We start from the raw sequence: 23,305 nt of genomic DNA, 5'->3' as shown, positions 1-23,305 counted from the left end.
GTACAACAAGCGCGCAAGTCATGTTTCACAAACATTGAACACTACACAAACAGTAACTTTTTTTTTCATTTAGGCAATTAATTTTAGTGACACAGGAGGTGCCGGATCCAATGTCGGAGGTGACGGAACATGTTCCGGCTCAAATTAAGCTTTTTTCAATTAAGACTTTTCAAATGAGCGTGAACGGTAACTGCGCGTGCTGTTCATTCCTGCCAGAGTGAGCGCCGCTCTCGTTCACGTTCATTGTATGAAAAGTGATTCGTTCAGTTCAGCGTTCGGCGAAAATATGAACGCGTTCAGTGAACGTCGTTCATTGAACGCGTTCATGCACAACACTGGTCCAGAGATACTGTATATTTTCCACCTTTTATGTGTGCAGGGTTTCCCATATCAATTATGCATTTTTTTTTGTCAATAACATTTGCCCTGTACTTAGGGTTGCTGCACTTGTGAAAAGTACAGATGTTCTTACAGCTGCATTTGTGTAACAGAAAACACGTCACTTAGAATAAAATCATCTGGTAGACATTGTGTAATGCACATTTTTCATAATACAAATGATATATAATACTGAAAGACAAAGCAAAGAATTCACAGCATCATCCTAAAGAACAGCAAAGAAAGAAAACATTTAAAAATACACCTTATACACAACTCTATAATATGCAGAAAGAAAACTTTCTGTGTTCAGCATTAGAAGTACATCTCGGTGACTCCTTCTGAATGTATAATCAATAAAAGTGTTTTTTTTTTAATACCAGCTCATATTACCCAATGATCCAATATTTGAATTTACACTGTGGTCCACAGAATCAAGATAACTGAGAATCAATAGGTGTTTGATGACCGTTTTATTTGAACATTTTATTTGAACGATCGCCTTTCCATGAAAAAAAAAATTTATTTCCAAAGACTCACATCCTGTATCATCCTCGTGACTTAACCTCACTTGACATTAAGTAATGTATAAAAGCAGGACTTTTTCTAGAGCTTCACAAAATCTTCACTGAAAGTCTGATTGCAACGATCTGAAAACTGAGGCGAGTTTTTGGCACATTGACCTGTTGAATAATTATTATACTCAAAGTTTATTTATAATTAATCAAGAATCCACTGTTAAGAATATGACTGAAGACATTTAACTTTTCTGGCTTATTAATTTTAGGGTTAATCATGGCAGTGCTGAGAAGTCTTCTGCTTCTTTTCATCATGTATTCTGTGGTGAATGCAGATGGTAAGATATTTATTTACCATTGTGAAAACACCTTTTTTTTTTGTTCCAGATTAAAATCTGTAAAATCATTGTCAAGTCTAGTCACCTTTATTTAAGTAAAGCTTCATACTACATAATTATACAATATAATTGTATAAAAACAGATAGTTTCAAAGCAGCTTTACAGCAATAAGAAGGAAAATAGTGATTCAGTGGTGCAAACAAAATTCACTTCTGCTGTAAAGCAGCTCTAAAAAGATAAAAAGATTGTTTTCTGCCAAATCTTTGAGAGGCTTCATTACAAAGGGGTGGACAGGAAATATGATTGAACTGAATTTGGTCATGATTAATGAGGTTTCTGCAGCGTGTGCAGACAATATACTGTATTTATTTAAAGAATCCTAAAGTTTATGTATTGTTTAGATGAAAAATGTTCCAATGGATGGACAAATTTTGGAGTGAAATGCTACAGGTACTTCCCTCAGTCAGTTAACTGGGTCACTGCGGAGGTAATGTATTGTAAAGCAGCAATAGTTTATTATTATTATTATTATTATTAATTATTCAATCGATTGATTGATTGGTTGACTGATCAATACTATTGATATTGTATTGTAGTACAATAACTAAATGTTACACATATGTTAAAGTTAATTGTTAAATTTAAATACAGAAATGCATTGACATTTTGCATATGACATTTCAAACTGAATTTTGCTACCCATATGCTTCCATACAATTCGTTGTCATATTAATTGTTTTTCAGAAAATTGTTTTAATGTATTAATATATGTACTGAAAAAAAAGTTAGCCTAAAACTAGATTTTCTGCAAATAATAAATTAGTATAAATAAGTATTAAGCAAATAATCAACCAGACATTAAAAAAAAAAAAAAAAAAGATAGTGGATTAACAATGTAACAATGTCTCTTTAGAGAATCTGTCAAACCTATGATGCAAACCTTGCATCTGTGCATAATAAACTGGAAAATGATCTCCTGCTGAGCCTGGCACCTTCTGACATACGTTTTTGGGTTGGCGCTCAGGATGGTGAACAAGTAAGTTGTTCTGCCTTTTATTTATTTTTTAAATATGACATAAGTATGGCCTAAAGAGACTGATATGGTTAGATTGCTTTTTAGTATTTAAACATGAAGTAAAGTATTAAACACTCAATAATTACCTTATTGTTGTAGTCTGAGTACTTTGTAATGACTCTCTTCACTCATTAGGAAGGACAGTGGATTTGGAGTGATGGAAGTCCCTTTGACTACACCAGCTGGTGCTCTGGAGAACCGAACAATGGAGGAAATGCAGAGAACTGCCTGGAGCTGGCCTATAGCTGTAAGAAAGCACTGATTTTATTAATACTTATAACAATAATTACAATAATTATTCACATCCTATAATCAATCCTTTAATGTCATATACAGTTACATAAAATGGCTTATTTGGATATCACAAAGCCTTAAGTTGAACATTTTATCTTATTTTGTTTCTCACACCACTATAATGATCAGAATAACTTTATTAATTTTTCCACCCTACAGCTAACCGTTGCTGGAACGATCTGACATGTTCAGTACAACTTGGCTTTGTTTGTGCTAAAAACCTGTGAGATCACATGCAGTCATCCTGCTCCACATTTACGTGATTGTGCTACATACATTTACATTTTCTGAACTTTTCCTTTATAAAACATGTTAATCAGAAATTAAAGTTGCCTCTTTTCTCAGTATCTTTTCTAAAACACTACTCTAATCAATAAAAGCATTGACAAAGCATGTATTGTGTGTTGTGGAGTATAGGGCGCCGTTTGTAAAGCGGCTCATGCTGAAAATAACAGCAACATTTTGTCACATTTAGCTTCAAACAATGTTTAAAAAACTGGTATTCATTTTTGACGGTCACTTTTTAGCATATTTACAACAATATTTGTCAACTTAGAGATATTTTAAATAGTTAATTATAATTATTAAATGTTACACCTAAATTTTAATTGTTAAATCTAAATGCTAAATCTAAATCTAAATGTAAAATCTAAATGTTAAATATAAATTTAACTGTAAATGTAAAATCTAAATGTTAAATATAAATCTAAATGTTAAATCTAAATTTAAATCTAAATGTTAAATCTAAATCTAAATCTAAATGTTAAATCTAAATGTTAAATATAAATCTAAATGTTAAATATAAATCTAAATGTTAAATCTAAATCTAAATGTAAAATATAAATGTTAAATCTTTATCTAAATCTAAATGTTGAATCTAAATGTTTCGGTTGAAAATAAATATTTAGCTAATATGCAAATTTAAAATGCCAATAACCGGAAGTGCCAAAATAAAAGCTCGGTGAGGTCAGTGTGTGTTTATAGCATCATGTCAAATAAGTAACGAATAAAAACCATCTCATCCGAGGAAATTGACTCTTGGACATGGATTATCATGATAATGACTACCTAAAATAAAAAACACGTTTGGAGAAACTGTATTTGAAGAGTAGGCTAGTGTCGCTTTTATGAAAATGTTCGCATGCTTAAATGCCAGCAAGAGCCTATGCTCTCGGCTAACGCCCATTCGTTGGACATTTTGAACGACAGTAGCGTCAATAGTTACCGTACCTGGTCAGGGGCGGGAAATAGGCTCTTGCGGCCGTTTAAGCATGTGAACATGACAGAGAGTGATGACATGATGAGTGATACAGTCTATGGTGAGGACAAAACATTCAGTCAAAGTGAGACCCCTCGTGGCTGGCTATTATGGCTACAGGTCATCATAAGTTCTACACTTTTAATAAAAGTGACACTAGCCTACTCTTCAAATACAGTTTCTCCAAACGTGTTTATTATTTTAGGTACCGTATTTTTCAGACTATAAGTCACACCTGAGTATAAGTCGCATCAATACAAAAATACATCATGATGAGGGGAAAAAAACATATAAGTCGCACTGGACTATAAGTAGCATTTATTTAGACCCAAAAACCAAGAGAAAACATTACCGTCTACAACCGCGAGAGGGCGCTATATATGCTGCTTAGTTTTGTAGGTGTACGTCTGCAGACTGCAAGACAGGGGCGTAACTTGAAGTAGGAGGCGTAACTTGAAGTTGTCGAAATCTCACACACAGAATCACGCGAGATGTCAAAACGAGTGGAATAAAACAGAGTAGAATATTGATTACGTTTTTTAAGGGAAGCAGGGGTTTTAGGCAGGATTTGATGCATAAGGTGTGTGTAGATATTAATGTTAGGGGACAATGTGATTGATGTGTACGTTTAGTAGGAAAACATATTATCTGATCCACACTCCGGAACAGAAAAGGGCGGTATTGCACCAATAAGCTGGATGCCAACCGCCGTTAAACTGGAAAGAAGACGAAAATGACAGCTTGCTGTGAGTTACAATGGTAAGAATATATTTTTTCACGAAATAATTATTTAAATTTAATAGTACAAGTTATTTTCATACAGTGGTATTGATTTTGGAGTTAATAATCTAATAAATCTAAGGTGTAAAGTCAGCAACATATAAGCAATAGGTGTAAAGACTCCTCCTATCCTCCTATCCTCCGGTTTCACAGACGAGACTAATTGAGCCATGGCCTGATCCTGGCTTAATCTAAACCCTGTTTGTTACTTACATAATATAGCATATGTGTGATTGTGCTGTAAAAACACATAATGAATAACTAACAGGGGAGCTCCATCAAGTACACGGCTCAAAAGTGGATTTACATAAACCATATATACATCTTGAAGACTATACTAATAGGGGTGCTCCGGTCATGATCGGCCGATCGTTATGCGCATCTCGTCAGTAAAGCCGGTTCCCTAATCAGTGGTAAATTCCCTCAGGTGCGTGTTTTCACTTCGAGCAGCTTTTACTACACAGAGCCATTGTTAACTGAGAAGCTGCGCAAATCCACGTTCATTTTCAGCGTCTATTTGTGCATCTTCTCAGTTAACAACGGCTCTGTGTAGTAACAGCTGCTCGATGTGAAATCACGCACCTGATTGAATTTACCGCTGATTAGAGAACCGGTGTTGTGCCCAATTTTGACCCCCTGCCAAATGATTACCCCCCTCGTTCAAAACGCTACCTGATTGCCTAATCCTAACCCCAACCCTAATCCTAACCCCAAACCTACTCCTAAACCTACCAATACTAGGGGGGTAATAATTTGGCAGGGGGTCAAAATTGGGCATAACACCGGCTTTACTGACGAGATGCGTATTAACGATCGGCAGAGGTGGGTAGTAACGAGTTACATTTACATTTACTTCGTTACATTTACTTGAGTAATTTTTGGGGGTAACTAATTCTTTTTTGAGTAAATTTAAAGTTGGGTATTTTTACTCTTACTTGAGTAATCTTTTTGGAAAAAATCTGTACTTTTACTTCGTTACTGTGGGCGACGCTCCTCTCGTTACTTTATCTTAATGCAATGTTATAAATGCTTCAGTTTATTCCAAACGCGCCGTCTTCTTTTCTCTGGACAATGAGCTATGCTCATTCGCGAATGATTCATTCTTTTGAGTCAACTCTGTTCAAAGGCTTGATCGAACCAGTTGGCAAACGAGTGAATAGGTTTATGAATCAGATTCGTTCAGTTCCCTGCCGCGTGCGCTGAGCGTCTGAAGTGGTTCACTCAGAGTTGTAACGTTTAACATCAGCAGCGTTGAAAACGTGGCTATGGAACTGCATTGAATTGAAAGCAAATCTGCAAAGTCTATTTGCTAGCGATGAAGATCTTAATTAGATGAACATCCGTGTGCTGTCTACTGTTCAACAGGTAATAACTTGGGCTACATTCGATTACAGTACACGGTACCACTGTGACAATAGTTTGTTGTACGTGTGACTTATAAGAGAAGGGAACCAAGTTGAATGCAGCTTCCAAAAGACAAAAAATAGCCGATTAATATTTTATTAATATTAATACAATCACACCGGTGTGAGAACGTTCAGCAAGTGATATCATCAGCTGCTAAATTCAGATCTGTGTTCGCTGGCTGGCGCTGAGCCAGAGATAGATGCGTTTTTACAGCACTGCTCATTATAACCAATCACACACGATTCTGTTGAGCTTATGAATGCAATGGCCAATCAGAGGTGTTCAGATGAGTCATCGCTAAAAATCCGGTTCTTCCTTCACTCGCTCACTGACTGAATACCTCTTTCTGGTGAATTCTCATGTCAGAAACAACAAAGTGCAGATGTGTGTAAGAAATTGTAAATAAGATATTGATTTCACAGTGTTAACAGTTTCAGTGATTTTAATGGGAGTTTTTAAGAGTGATTGAACTCTAGACTGTCAGTGAAAATGATTTTGGATAATGTAAATGTTATTTGCTCTCTTTATGAACAATGAAAGAATAGTAGCTGTTTTTATATCACATTGACTTTCAATGTTAAATTCACATTTAATATAAAGTCAGTCGTATTAAAAATATGTTATGGCATGACACCTATATCTGTTAGGTAAACAGACAGATGTTCTGTAACTTAACGGTCATGTGAGGAGTTTTCTCTCTTCTCTGTGTCAGAGGTTATTTATACATATATAATACATACTTTAAAATATAATTCATTTCGTGATGCAAATCCGAATTTTCATCAGCTGTTACTCCAGTTTTTAGAGTTATGATCCTTCAAAATATAATTCTAATATATTGATTTATGACCAGTGCTGGAAACAGTTTTGCTGCTTAATATTTTTTTGGAACCTGTGACATTTTGTTTAGGATTATGATAAAAAGAACATCATTGATAGTAAATCAACATATTGGAATGATTTCTAAAGGATTATGTGACATTGCAGACTTGAGTAAAGGCTGATGAAATATATATTTATACACACATACATAACATACATTTTATCTATATATCTAAATAAAAATAGGCTCAGTATATATGACCCAAAGTAACTTGTAACTAACTACTTGAGTAGATTTTTTATCCGATACTTTTTTACTCTTACTCAAGTAAGTATTCAGACTAGTACTTTTACTTTTACTTGAGTAAATATTTCTATTAGTACTTTTACTTTTACTTGAGTACAGTTTTTGGGTACTCTACCCACCTCTGACGATCGGCCGATCGTGATCGGAGCACCCCTATTTACTTAATGTCTATTTATCATCTGACAGGGTAGTCTTTGATAAGTATTGCAGATGAGCACAATTAACAGACATGAAACAGGCATCTGAGTGACGTGTGTGTGCTATTATGTAGAATTCACTCCCTGTTGTCAACACTGCTTTAGATGAGTGTAAGTCATGTAAACAAACAAATCTACATACAGTAACTAAACACAAGTCATCTATTTTATTTGGCCATTTGCAGTATTGATAATTTTAGGAACATTTGTGTTGGATAAAAAGCGAGTTACATCAGTTACTAACTCAACATGTCGATGCAGTATATCACAGATAAATCACAGAGGAGACTGACTCTTGTCTGGATGTAACAGGAACAGATTATGTTTATCTGCTGTAGAGTAACTGATGAAGGAATCCTGCCATCAAAGGATTTGTGTAAGTACACTACAAAAATAAATGAAACATTTTAATTAGTGTAATTTCAATGAGTTATAACAGCACTTTTCTTATTGTTGATTTCTGTGCATTTGCTGCAGATCTTTTGTGGTGGAGCAGGACCTGCAAAGAAAGGGGAAAAAAGGAAAAACCTGAAACAAAAGAATAAAGTAATGACTTTTTGTATTGTGTGTGTGTGTATTTGTCAGGGGCGTAGGAGTGATTTTGAACCTGGAGGGGACAGTAAATGCCAGGGGGGGTTCGGGGGAAATTCCCCAGATTTATATATATATATATATATATATATATATATATATATATATCTATATATATATATATAAAGCACCTAAATGCTCATTTCTAATGAACATTTGTTTTCTAATTTATTAAATATTGATGAAAATAAATATAAAGTATATATATATATATATATATATATATATATATATATATATATATAAATATATATATACCGGCTTTATATCAGCCATCAGCTGATCATAACATAATCATAACAACAACTAGTTAAATTAGTTGGACACAGTACCCATGTATTCTTTTATCCTACAAAAATTAGCATTCTGTCATATTCCCATTACCTGTTTCTCACTTGGACCTAACTCTCCCTGTTCTATGGTCTCTTAATCTCCTGTCTAGGAAAGTAACATGTTTGAGGACACAGAACTGGTTTCAATGCAAACTCTGATGACGTTGGCCTAATTTTACTGATCTAAAGTACTTTTACTATGTTTATACTATGTATACTATAAAAACTGTTCAAAAACCGCCAAAGTGCACACAAAACCCCCAAAAACATGTTAGCACTGATCAGTATTTATTTCAGCATTTTTACTTCCACGTTTTTCTTTCCTACTATGTTACGGTTGGTTACATTTACATACAAGAAATAAACACTGGCTGCCGAAGCATACATAAAATAAACCGTTTTATGTGCATTAGCGCCACCTTTTGGACTGGAGTGTTGCCCTCCTTATAAATAAATGACGCCATCAAAACCTTACGGCGAAATGAAAATATCCTACACACACTCATTTATAAGGTGGCCTCCTGTATCTTTGCTAGTCGATTTTATTTCATCCAGTGACATGATGGGTTTTAACTTCATTCAGGAGATTTTGGGTAAGTGCACAACTGACAGACTTTGAGCGCACCGCCAACGGTGCGTGTGTGTGTGTGTGTGTAACCATAGCGACAAAACGACCAACTTTCGCCTATAAGCCTATAATTTCGTTTTTAAAAAATTAAATATGCATTTAAAAGTTTCAGAATGGATTAATTTGGAGACTCTGAAATCGGCAGAGATAGGCAGGCAATGCAAAACAAAATCTGACATTGGGAAATAGTGAGGGGGGCAAAACTTAGATTTTGAAATGTGGGGGGGCGTGTCCCCCTCACGTATAATGGCTCCTACGCCCCTGGTATTTGTGTAGGTTATGAAAATGTCTGCAGACTGGTGTGTGCACTGAGGATGGAGAAGTCCACTGCAGCATCCAGAAATGGTCCAGAGATATGGATGAGATGCTTCATCACTCCAGCTCTCACTGTCTCATCAGGACCAGATGCTGCTGTGGTCTCTTCCTCATCGGTGGCCCCAGAGCAGCGAGAGCATCTATGGAAAGACCAAAAGACATATACAATGAAGGCTGTCTTTAAGAAGCTTCAAAAGCATCGTCAAAAAATGTGATGGAGCTTTTATCTGAAGTCATTGACAGTGCTCTTATTACAGGGGCCTACAATCCTCTGATCAACCTGGAGAAAAGAGCCTTGCTCAATGACATACTGGTGGTTTTGAACCAGTTCAGTGGTTTAGCCCACTACAAAAGTAATAAATCAATGCATGTACTTGTAAACTCTGTGTAAATGTTTTACAGGTAGTGGTGCTCATGGAGGGCAGGCACACGATTGTTTTGGAGCAGACACAGCAGCAGTCACATTGTCCTGCACGTGTTCTTCTGCTCTCGCTTCAAGTTTGTGTGGTTCGGAGAGCCGACATCATGGTCTTCCTCATCCTGTTGCTCAACGACATCCCTGTTGAGAAGAGTGAGTGTGACGAGTGGGGCGGGGCCGAGGGACATGGGAGCGAAGCCGGTGGAGTGATTGGAGATGCGCGCACCAGTCGTCCGTGAGGGGCTGGTGCGCTGTTTTGTGTTTATTTTGCTTTATTAAAATGTATTTTGATTATCCGCCGGTTCCCGCCTCCTTCTCCCGGGCTTCGGCACCACTGTAATGCTATAAACCTTCATATTCATCCGGAAGAAGGAGGCGGGAACCGGCGGACAATCACCAACATTTTAATAACAAAATAAACACAAAAACAGCGCATCAGCCCCTCACGGACGACTGATGCGCGCAAAATAAAACCCAAAACACAACTAAAAGCCCAGGCCTGGTCCTCTCTCGTCCTTCACTGTCGTCGCTCCAGTTTTATATCCTTCCATCTCCTCCGTGGGCCTCGAGACTGGTGGGTCGAACAGGTGTAGCTCATCTCCAATCACTCCACCGGCCTCGCTCCCATGTCCCTCGGCCCCGCCCCACTCGTCACAGTGAGATTGTGAAGCACAGCGCAGCAGCAGAATTGGCACAGCTGTGTTGAGATGATAGTAAGATGTGGGGTTCACCATCTGTAAATACATGATTGTTAGAACAGTAAGTTTGAATGAAGCTTATTTTCATGTGTTGTTGACTTGTACATGTATGCATTTATTGTGATGCTAACATTTATACTTTCTTTTAATCATTTAGACATGTTTCTTGTTGTCAGTAAATAAAATATAAATATTTTATCTATTCGTGTATTAATTGCTTGACTGAAAACTGATGTATTCACATCAACTGCATTAGTGTATATTCATGTATAGCTATGTCACGACAGAAAATAAATTTTGCTTCTTTTACTAAAATGTAATTTTAAGGAAAAAATCTATCTAATTATTGTTTGGCATTTATCATTATTATTGCATGTAAGTGTTGGGGTGGGCGAAGGATGCAATTCATTATAGGGTAATCTTAAGTTTTGAGTAGTAATACTTACATTTTTAGAGTATAAAATCAACAATCTTCTCCAAAGTTGAGATCTTTGAGCAGCTGTTCGACGTGTGCAGACATTGCAGAGTCACTGAGAGAAACTGTACCGGACTGTGGAGTTAATGATGCTGTGAGGTGTTAGTGCACCTGTACCTCTTTTTTATTATTATTGCCAAACTTATTACATAAAAGATCAGGGTAAGACAGTTGTATCTAACAATAACATTCATAATGCCATAAAACAGTTAATAAAAATGTAACATGTTCATCATATGAGATCCTATACAAGAAAAAAAATTCACATAAAATATTCTAGAGATAACAATTTTGGGTTTTCTAATTCTATATATAAAAAAAAAAATCACATTAGTGGAGTTAAAAATATAAAAACTTAAATTAACAGTATTGGCTATACTACAATCTTCATTATCGTTTTAACTTTGTAGGTTACATGATCAACATAAAGGATGATGATATCCAAATCGCATTAATGCTTCATACACAAATAAACATTCAGGCTGTAGAGTATGTATTCTTTTATCGCTCGTTAAATTAGTTTGTATTGAAATTAAGTGCCTAATTAAAGGGTATGCGGTTTCGAGCGCAGCCCGACAAAATCTCGTTTTGACATTTCGCGTGGTTCTGTGTGATTTGGACAACTTCCAGTTATGCCTCTTTCGTCAAGTTATGTCCACTTCAAGTTAAGATCCTGTCTTGCAGTCTGCAGATAGACCCTTCTCTGTGCTACAACGAGCATTGAGCAGCATAGAGCGCCTTCTCGTGTCTGTAGCGGTCATGTTTTCTCTTTGTTCATGTCAAATTAATTTTGAAAAATAAGTCGCAGCTGACTATAAGTTGCAGCACCAGCCAAACTATGAAAAAAAGTGTGATTTATAGTCCGGAAAATACGGTAGTCATTATCACGATAATCCATGTCCAAGAGTCAATTTCCTCGGATGAGATGGTTTTTATTCGTTACTTATTTGACACGATGCACAGACACTGACCTCATCGAGCTTTTATTTTGGCACTTCCAGCATTTTGAATTTGCATATTAGCTAAATATTTAGTTTCACCCAAAACATTTAGATTCAACATTTAGATTTAACATTTAGATTTAGATTTAACATTTAACATTTAGATTTAGATTTAATATTTAGATTTAACATTTAGATTTATATTTAGATTTAACATTTAGATTTAGATTTAACATTTAGATTTAGATTTAACATTTAGATTTAAATTTAAATTTAACATTTAGGTTTAACATTTAATATTTATATTTAACTATTTAAAATATCTCTAAGTTGACAAATATTGTTGTAAATGTGCTAAAAAGTGACCATTAAAAATTCATACCGTTTTTTTAAGCATTGTTTGAAGCTAAATGTGACAAAATGTTGCTGTTATTTTCAGCATGAGCCACTTTACAAACGGTGCCCCATAGTGGAGTTTCATTAAAATCATGTATGAAAACATAAGAATATTGTTATTATTATTATTATTGTTATATATATTGAGAATATGGTTATTAGAATGACACTGAATGGTGTCAACATCTGGCTTACAAATATGTTGGTGTTCCAATGACTCGCAGACAAAAATCTTATGAACAGTTGCTAAGTTAAAAAAAAAAAATTATACATATATTAAAATTGATTCTGCCAATTTTATGTCTTTATATATGGTAATACCTAAATAGATGAAATAATCTTTAATAGGAATGAATGAGGGGATAGGGGAATTAACCTTAACCAATGATCCAATATTTTAATTTAGACAGTCCTCCACATATCCAAGATAACAGGGCATCAATAGGTGTTTGATGACTGTTTTACTTTAACGATCACATTTCAATGATAGAACACACATTATTACAAGGGAATAAGCCCCTGCGTGTCACCATAATTCTGCGAATCGCTGAATTACACCACCACTGAAATGGTCGCATGTGGAGCAGGCCCAACAGCCTGAGACATAAGCCAATATGCACTAGGCGCCCTGTCTTGAACTGACTTAGAAAATCCTGTATTGACGTGCCTGCATCATGCACGAATCCAAGTTCACCCCCAAAAAGGTCGTTTGCTGACACCACAGCAGGACACTCTTTTGTAGGTTAGTCCGTAACCCAAGGCTCTTCAGATGATCGAGTACTAAATCTTGATGTGACTGTGCCTGATCCTGAGATTGAGCTAATATTAGCCAATCGTCCAGGTAGTTAAAAATTCTGATGCTTTGGAGCCGCAACGGGGCCAGAGCTGTGTCCATACATTTTGCAAACGTTCGAGGAGCAAGGGCTAGACTGAAGGGAAGAACACAAATTTGGTAAGCCTTGCCCTCGAAAGCAAACCTGAGGAACTTCCTGTGTCTCTTGACGATCTGGATGTGAAAGTATGCATCCTTTGGTTCAATGGTTACAAGCCAATCCTCGGATTGGGTCTGAGACTTCATTATTAGCATCTTGAACTTGCTCACTCTGAGAGCAAGATTTAGACAACGAAGTCGACCAAGTCCAAAATCGGACATAAGCCACCATCTTTTTTGGGCACAACAAAATATCGCCTGACTCCATCTGAGTGGGGCGTACCTCTTCTATAGCCCCTTTCTCTAGGAGTGTCACAATCTCTTGATTTAGAATCGAGGCCTCCCCTGGACGTACCTTTGTAGGAAGAACCTCGCTGAAAGGAGGTGGCCCTTTTCGAAATTGGATGGTGTAACCGTGTCGAATGGTGCGTAGCAACCATGGGCAAGCATCTCCACGCGGCCCAAAAATCCACAAGCGGCCTTAGTCATTCCACTTTTGACATATTCAAATGATTTTCCTGCATAGGGCCCCAAGGCACCTAAGTGGCAGGGAGTTCCATAACAGGAAGATGTCCAGATGTCCTGTCGGTCTGACCCACCACCCGAAGAGTGGGGGCTTTGAATGCAGTCATAAACGGGGCATGCTTGCATGACCCTTGGACTTTTCCTAGAACTCTGAAGACTGGAACGTGCAGAGTATATGAGGATGTGCTCGTCATAAAGACTCGACCTAAAACTGCCCGAGGCACAGTATGCAGCGGGACCGTAAATATCTGAGCCGGGAGGCCACATTGAGAGAGGCGAATACACTTGTGCGGTTCGTCCCCATTCTCTAAAGGAGGGTCTGGCCTCTGAAGACAAGTGAAGGAATCAGGAACTTCTATTGGGAGCCTGAGAACGAGAGGCCTTGGCTGTCAAACTCCGGTCTAGCCGTTTGCATTGTCATTGGTGAGCAGGTGAGCAAGACCTAGGACCCCAGTCCTTGCGAGGGGGTAATCTAGGTGAAGGCTCATGCCGCTGAACCTCTTGAGGGCGCTGCAAAGAAGACGAGCGCAAATGAGCCGCAGGTGGTTGACACTCTACTTTCCTAGCCCTGTGTGGAATGAGCTGGTGAAACGCGGCAAACTTGTTTAGCAGCTTTAAACTTTTCCACGACAGTCGTGACTGAATCTCCAAACAAGCCATTCTGAAAAATTTGGGCATCCAAAAGAAAAGTCTTGTCCTTCTCTTTAATGTCAGTCAGAGTGAGCCATAGGTGGCGCTCAACTGACACTAAACCTGCCATGGATCTGCCTATCGCTTGAGCCGTGTGCTTGGTTCTTTAACAGCCTCCGTAATCAGGCCTTCTCCCTCATCCAACTCTTTACGCACATCCGCTTGATAAGCCTGGAGTACACCCATAAAATGGAGTCCAGCGGCCATATAAGATTTCTCGACCAAGGCAGACATAATTCTACACGGCTTGGACAGCAATTGGCGTGTGACTTCCAAGACGGAGGCGAGTTAGGCGCGAGATGTAGTAAATCTTGCACAAATGTATTTGTTTTGGAGTTAAATCTAACCAGTTTTTTCTTACACATTTTATTTTACAAAAGGCACCTAATAGAAAACAGCAAAATCACATACAGAATTTAACATAATTATTAATAAATAATGTAGACAAAAATAAAAACACAGCATCATAAATAAAGCAATTTAATACCAAAGTATAATGTTAATTTTATATATAAATATAAATAAATAAATGACATTTTAACACCTAGACAAAAAAACACAACAAAAATAAACATCTACTATATCAAAATTAAAAAGAAAACCACCTGTGAAACCTCTTATGTTGAAACAGTGACATGGTTTCAGAAATATTAACAGAATCATTTCCCACAAAAGTAGACATATAGCAGTCTAAATATCATGAAACACATCAGAAATGCACTGTGGCTAAGCTCGTTCTATTTGCTGTAGATGCGAAAACATCATCTGATGCCTGATTTAAAAGGCATTATTTTAAATTGGATTTACATAAACCATTTATACATCTTGAAGACTATACTAATAGGGGTGCTCCGGTCATGATCGGCCGATCGTTATGCGCATCTCGTCAGTAAAGCCGGTTCCCTAATCAGTGGTAAATTCCCTCAGGTGCGTGTTTTCACTTCGAGCAGCTTTTACTACACAGAGCCATTGTTAACTGAGAAGCTGCGCAAATCCACGTTCATTTTCAGCGTCTATTTGTGCATCTTCTCAGTTAACAACGGCTCTGTGTAGTAACAGCTGCTCGATGTGAAATCACGCACCTGATTGAATTTACCGCTGATTAGAGAACCGGTGTTGTGCCCAATTTTGACCCCCTGCCAAATGATTACCCCCCTCGTTCAAAACGCTACCTGATTGCCTAATCCTAACCCCAACCCTAATCCTAACCCCAAACCTACTCCTAAACCTACCAATACTAGGGGGGTAATAATTTGGCAGGGGGTCAAAATTGGGCATAACACCGGCTTTACTGACGAGATGCGTATTAACGATCGGCAGAGGTGGGTAGTAACGAGTTACATTTACATTTACTTCGTTACATTTACTTGAGTAATTTTTGGGGGTAACTAATTCTTTTTTGAGTAAATTTAAAGTTGGGTATTTTTACTCTTACTTGAGTAATCTTTTTGGAAAAAATCTGTACTTTTACTTCGTTACTGTGGGCGACGCTCCTCTCGTTACTTTATCTTAATGCAATGTTATAAATGCTTCAGTTTATTCCAAACGCGCCGTCTACTTTTCTCTGGACAATGAGCTATGCTCATTCGCGAATGATTCATTCTTTTGAGTCAACTCTGTTCAAAGGCTTGATCGAACCAGTTGGCAAACGAGTGAATAGGTTTATGAATCAGATTCGTTCAGTTCCCTGCCGCGTGCGCTGAGCGTCTGAAGTGGTTCACTCAGAGTTGTAACGTTTAACATCAGCAGCGTTGAAAACGTGGCTATGGAACTGCATTGAATTGAAAGCAAATCTGCAAAGTCTATTTGCTAGCGATGAAGATCTTAATTAGATGAACATCCGTGTGCTGTCTACTGTTCAACAGGTAATAACTTGGGCTACATTCGATTACAGTACACGGTACCACTGTGACAATAGTTTGTTGTACGTGTGACTTATAAGAGAAGGGAACCAAGTTGAATGCAGCTTCCAAAAGACAAAAAATAGCCGATTAATATTTTATTAATATTAATACAATCACACCGGTGTGAGAACGTTCAGCAAGTGATATCATCAGCTGCTAAATTCAGATCTGTGTTCGCTGGCTGGCGCTGAGCCAGAGATAGATGCGTTTTTACAGCACTGCTCATTATAACCAATCACACACGATTCTGTTGAGCTTATGAATGCAATGGCCAATCAGAGGTGTTCAGATGAGTCATCGCTAAAAATCCGGTTCTTCCTTCACTCGCTCACTGACTGAATACCTCTTTCTGGTGAATTCTCATGTCAGAAACAACAAAGTGCAGATGTGTGTAAGAAATTGTAAATAAGATATTGATTTCACAGTGTTAACAGTTTCAGTGGTTTTAATGGGAGTTTTTAAGAGTGATTGAACTCTAGACTGTCAGTGAAAATGATTTTGGATAATGTAAATGTTATTTGCTCTCTTTATGAACAATGAAAGAATAGTAGCTGTTTTTATATCACATTGACTTTCAATGTTAAATTCACATTTAATATAAAGTCAGTCGTATTAAAAATATGTTATGGCATGACACCTATATCTGTTAGGTAAACAGACAGATGTTCTGTAACTTAACGGTCATGTGAGGAGTTTTCTCTCTTCTCTGTGTCAGAGGTTATTTATACATATATAATACATACTTTAAAATATAATTCATTTCGTGATGCAAATCCGAATTTTCATCAGCTGTTACTCCAGTTTTTAGAGTTATGATCCTTCAAAATATAATTCTAATATATTGATTTATGACCAGTGCTGGAAACAGTTTTGCTGCTTAATATTTTTTTGGAACCTGTGACATTTTGTTTAGGATTATGATAAAAAGAACATCATTGATAGTAAATCAACATATTGGAATGATTTCTAAAGGATTATGTGACATTGCAGACTTGAGTAAAGGCTGATGAAATATATATTTATACACACATACATAACATACATTTTATCTATATATCTAAATAAAAATAGGCTCAGTATATATGACCCAAAGTAACTTGTAACTAACTACTTGAGTAGATTTTTTATCCGATACTTTTTTACTCTTACTCAAGTAAGTATTCAGACTAGTACTTTTACTTTTACTTGAGTAAATATTTCTATTAGTACTTTTACTTTTACTTGAGTACAGTTTTTGGGTACTCTACCCACCTCTGACGATCGGCCGATCGTGATCGGAGCACCCCTATTTACTTAATGTCTATTTATCATCTGACAGGGTAGTCTTTGATAAGTATTGCAGATGAGCACAATTAACAGACATGAAACAGGCATCTGAGTGACGTGTGTGTGCTATTATGTAGAATTCACTCCCTGTTGTCAACACTGCTTTAGATGAGTGTAAGTCATGTAAACAAACAAATCTACATACAGTAACTAAACACAAGTCATCTATTTTATTTGGCCATTTGCAGTATTGATAATTTTAGGAACATTTGTGTTGGATAAAAAGCGAGTTACATCAGTTACTAACTCAACATGTCGATGCAGTATATCACAGATAAATCACAGAGGAGACTGACTCTTGTCTGGATGTAACAGGAACAGATTATGTTTATCTGCTGTAGAGTAACTGATGAAGGAATCCTGCCATCAAAGGATTTGTGTAAGTACACTACAAAAATAAATGAAACATTTTAATTAGTGTAATTTCAATGAGTTATAACAGAACTTTTCTTATTGTTGATTTCTGTGCATTTGCTGCAGATCTTTTGTGGTGGAGCAGGACCTGCAAAGAAAGGGGAAAAAAGGAAAAACCTGAAACAAAAGAATAAAGTAATGACTTTTTGTATTGTGTGTGTGTGTATTTGTCAGGGGCGTAGGAGTGATTTTGAACCTGGAGGGGACAGTAAATGCCAGGGGGGGTTCGGGGGAAATTCCCCAGATTTATATATATATATATATATATATATATATATATATATATATATATATATATATATATCTATATATATATATAAAGCACCTAAATGCTCATTTCTAATGAACATTTGTTTTCTAATTTATTAAATATTGATGAAAATAAATATAAAGTATATATATATATATATATATATATATATATATATATATATATATATATATATATATATATATATATATATATAAATATATATATACCGGCTTTATATCAGCCATCAGCTGATCATAACATAATCATAACAACAACTAGTTAAATTAGTTGGACACAGTACCCATGTATTCTTTTATCCTACAAAAATTAGCATTCTGTCATATTCCCATTACCTGTTTCTCACTTGGACCTAACTCTCCCTGTTCTATGGTCTCTTAATCTCCTGTCTAGGAAAGTAACATGTTTGAGGACACAGAACTGGTTTCAATGCAAACTCTGATGACGTTGGCCTAATTTTACTGATCTAAAGTACTTTTACTATGTTTATACTATGTATACTATAAAAACTGTTCAAAAACCGCCAAAGTGCACACAAAACCCCCAAAAACATGTTAGCACTGATCAGTATTTATTTCAGCATTTTTACTTCCACGTTTTTCTTTCCTACTATGTTATGGTTGGTTACATTTACATACAAGAAATAAACACTGGCTGCCGAAGCATACATAAAATAAACCGTTTTATGTGCATTAGCGCCACCTTTTGGACTGGAGTGTTGCCCTCCTTATAAATAAATGACGCCATCAAAACCTTACGGCGAAACGAAAATATCCTACACACACTCATTTATAAGGTGGCCTCCTGTATCTTTGCTAGTCGATTTTATTTCATCCAGTGACATGATGGGTTTTAACTTCATTCAGGAGATTTTGGGTAAGTGCACAACTGACAGACTTTGAGCGCACCGCCAACGGTGCGTGTGTGTGTGTGTGTGTAACCATAGCGACAAAACGACCAACTTTCGCCTATAAGCCTATAATTTCGTTTTTAAAAAATTAAATATGCATTTAAAAGTTTCAGAATGGATTAATTTGGAGACTCTGAAATCGGCAGAGATAGGCAGGCAATGCAAAACAAAATCTGACATTGGGAAATAGTGAGGGGGACAAAACTTAGATTTTGAAATGTGGGGGGGGGCGTGTCCCCCTCACGTATAATGGCTCCTACGCCCCTGGTATTTGTGTAGGTTATGAAAATGTCTGCAGACTGGTGTGTGCACTGAGGATGGAGAAGTCCACTGCAGCATCCAGAAATGGTCCAGAGATATGGATGAGATGCTTCATCACTCCAGCTCTCACTGTCTCATCAGGACCAGATGCTGCTGTGGTCTCTTCCTCATCGGTGGCCCCAGAGCAGCGAGAGCATCTATGGAAAGACCAAAAGACATATACAATGAAGGCTGTCTTTAAGAAGCTTCAAAAGCATCGTCAAAAAATGTGATGGAGCTTTTATCTGAAGTCATTGACAGTGCTCTTATTACAGGGGCCTACAATCCTCTGATCAACCTGGAGAAAAGAGCCTTGCTCAATGACATACTGGTGGTTTTGAACCAGTTCAGTGGTTTAGCCCACTACAAAAGTAATAAATCAATGCATGTACTTGTAAACTCTGTGTAAATGTTTTACAGGTAGTGGTGCTCATGGAGGGCAGGCACACGATTGTTTTGGAGCAGACACAGCAGCAGTCACATTGTCCTGCACGTGTTCTTCTGCTCTCGCTTCAAGTTTGTGTGGTTCGGAGAGCCGACATCATGGTCTTCCTCATCCTGTTGCTCAACGACATCCCTGTTGAGAAGAGTGAGTGTGACGAGTGGGGCGGGGCCGAGGGACATGGGAGCGAAGCCGGTGGAGTGATTGGAGATGCGCGCACCAGTCGTCCGTGAGGGGCTGGTGCGCTGTTTTGTGTTTATTTTGCTTTATTAAAATGTATTTTGATTATCCGCCGGTTCCCGCCTCCTTCTCCCGGGCTTCGGCACCACTGTAATGCTATAAACCTTCATATTCATCCGGAAGAAGGAGGCGGGAACCGGCGGACAATCACCAACATTTTAATAACAAAATAAACACAAAAACAGCGCATCAGCCCCTCACGGACGACTGATGCGCGCAAAATAAAACCCAAAACACAACTAAAAGCCCAGGCCTGGTCCTCTCTCGTCCTTCACTGTCGTCGCTCCAGTTTTATATCCTTCCATCTCCTCCGTGGGCCTCGAGACTGGTGGGTCGAACAGGTGTAGCTCATCTCCAATCACTCCACCGGCCTCGCTCCCATGTCCCTCGGCCCCGCCCCACTCGTCACAGTGAGATTGTGAAGCACAGCGCAGCAGCAGAATTGGCACAGCTGTGTTGAGATGATAGTAAGATGTGGGGTTCACCATCTGTAAATACATGATTGTTAGAACAGTAAGTTTGAATGAAGCTTATTTTCATGTGTTGTTGACTTGTACATGTATGCATTTATTGTGATGCTAACATTTATACTTTCTTTTAATCATTTAGACATGTTTCTTGTTGTCAGTAAATAAAATATAAATATTTTATCTATTCATGTATTAATTGCTTGACTGAAAACTGATGTATTCACATCAACTGCATTAGTGTATATTCATGTATAGCTATGTCACGACAGAAAATAAATTTTGCTTCTTTTACTAAAATGTAATTTTAAGGAAAAAATCTATCTAATTATTGTTTGGCATTTATCATTATTATTGCATGTAAGTGTTGGGGTGGGCGAAGGATGCAATTCATTATAGGGTAATCTTAAGTTTTGAGTAGTAATACTTACATTTTTAGAGTATAAAATCAACAATCTTCTCCAAAGTTGAGATCTTTGAGCAGCTGTTCGACGTGTGCAGACATTGCAGAGTCACTGAGAGAAACTGTACCGGACTGTGGAGTTAATGATGCTGTGAGGTGTTAGTGCACCTGTACCTCTTTTTTATTATTATTGCCAAACTTATTACATAAAAGATAAGGTTAAGACAGTTGTATCTAACAATAACATTCATAATGCCATAAAACAGTTAATAAAAATGTAACATGTTCATCATATGAGATCCTATACAAAAAAAAAAATTCACATAAAATATTCTAGAGATAACAATTTTGGGTTTTCTAATTCTATATATAAAAAAAAAAATCACATTAGTGGAGTTAAAAATATAAAAACTTAAATTAACAGTATTGGCTATACTACAATCTTCATTATCGTTTTAACTTTGTAGGTTACATGATCAACATAAAGGATGATGATATCCAAATCGCATTAATGCTTCATACACAAATAAGCATTCAGGCTGTAGAGTATGTATTCTTTTATCGCTCGTTAAATTAGTTTGTATTGAAATTAAGTGCCTAATTAAAGGGTATGCGGTTTCGAGCGCAGCCCGACAAAATCTCGTTTTGACATTTCGCGTGGTTCTGTGTGATTTGGACAACTTCCAGTTATGCCTCTTTCGTCAAGTTATGTCCACTTCAAGTTAAGATCCTGTCTTGCAGTCTGCAGATAGACCCTTCTCTGTGCTACAACGAGCATTGAGCAGCATAGAGCGCCTTCTCGTGTCTGTAGCGGTCATGTTTTCTCTTTGTTCATGTCAAATTAATTTTGAAAAATAAGTCGCAGCTGACTATAAGTTGCAGCACCAGCCAAACTATGAAAAAAAGTGTGATTTATAGTCCGGAAAATACGGTAGTCATTATCACGATAATCCATGTCCAAGAGTCAATTTCCTCGGATGAGATGGTTTTTATTCGTTACTTATTTGACACGATGCACAGACACTGACCTCATCGAGCTTTTATTTTGGCACTTCCAGCATTTTGAATTTGCATATTAGCTAAATATTTAGTTTCACCCAAAACATTTAGATTCAACATTTAGATTTAACATTTAGATTTAGATTTAACATTTAACATTTAGATTTAGATTTAATATTTAGATTTAACATTTAGATTTATATTTAGATTTAACATTTAGATTTAGATTTAACATTTAGATTTAGATTTAACATTTAGATTTAAATTTAAATTTAACATTTAGGTTTAACATTTAATATTTATATTTAACTATTTAAAATATCTCTAAGTTGACAAATATTGTTGTAAATGTGCTAAAAAGTGACCATTAAAAATTCATACCATTTTTTTAAGCATTGTTTGAAGCTAAATGTGACAAAATGTTGCTGTTATTTTCAGCATGAGCCACTTTACAAACGGTGCCCCATAGTGGAGTTTCATTAAAATCATGTATGAAAACATAAGAATATTGTTATTATTATTATTATTGTTATATATATTGAGAATATGGTTATTAGAATGACACTGAATGGTGTCAACATCTGGCTTACAAATATGTTGGTGTTCCAATGACTCGCAGACAAAAATCTTATGAACAGTTGCTAAGTTTAAAAAAAAAATTATACATATATTAAAATTGATTCTGCCAATTTTATGTCTTTATATATGGTAATACCTAAATAGATGAAATAATCTTTAATAGGAATGAATGAGGGGATAGGGGAATTAACCTTAACCAATGATCCAATATTTTAATTTAGACAGTCCTCCACATATCCAAGATAACAGGGCATCAATAGGTGTTTGATGACTGTTTTACTTTAACGATCACATTTCAATGATAGAACACACATTATTACAAGGGAATAAGCCCCTGCGTGTCACCATAATTCTGCGAATCGCTGAATTACACCACCACTGAAATGGTCGCATGTGGAGCAGGCCCAACAGCCTGAGACATAAGCCAATATGCACTAGGCGCCCTGTCTTGAACTGACTTAGAAAATCCTGTATTGACGTGCCTGCATCATGCACGAATCCAAGTTCACCCCCAAAAAGGTCGTTTGCTGACACCACAGCAGGACACTCTTTTGTAGGTTAGTCCGTAACCCAAGGCTCTTCAGATGATCGAGTACTAAATCTTGATGTGACTGTGCCTGATCCTGAGATTGAGCTAATATTAGCCAATCGTCCAGGTAGTTAAAAATTCTGATGCTTTGGAGCCGCAACGGGGCCAGAGCTGTGTCCATACATTTTGCAAACGTTCGAGGAGCA

At 36.9% G+C, this 23,305-nt stretch overlaps 2 protein-coding genes across 3 annotated transcripts in view; one reads left to right on the top strand and one right to left on the bottom strand.

Annotated features, from left to right (window-relative positions):
* The window catches only part of zgc:101783 (uncharacterized protein LOC447883 homolog), a 104,812-nt gene that overhangs the window by 53,907 nt on the left and 27,600 nt on the right, over positions 1-23,305 (bottom strand). The gene's annotated exons all lie outside the window — the stretch shown is intronic.
* Positions 1,165-2,998, top strand: LOC132125443 (galactose-specific lectin nattectin-like). The gene is made up of 5 exons (XM_059536876.1): positions 1,165-1,234; positions 1,637-1,722; positions 2,149-2,271; positions 2,446-2,557; positions 2,764-2,998. Exons 1-5 carry the CDS (start codon positions 1,174-1,176, stop codon positions 2,829-2,831), a joined length of 450 nt encoding a protein of 149 aa, XP_059392859.1. The 5' UTR covers positions 1,165-1,173; the 3' UTR covers positions 2,832-2,998.

Source organism: Carassius carassius, chromosome 43, assembly GCF_963082965.1.
Source record: "Carassius carassius chromosome 43, fCarCar2.1, whole genome shotgun sequence".
NCBI classification, from domain to species: domain Eukaryota; kingdom Metazoa; phylum Chordata; class Actinopteri; order Cypriniformes; family Cyprinidae; genus Carassius; species Carassius carassius.
Note: the sequence above shows the minus strand (reverse complement) of the source record. Positions and strands in the feature narration are given on the sequence as shown.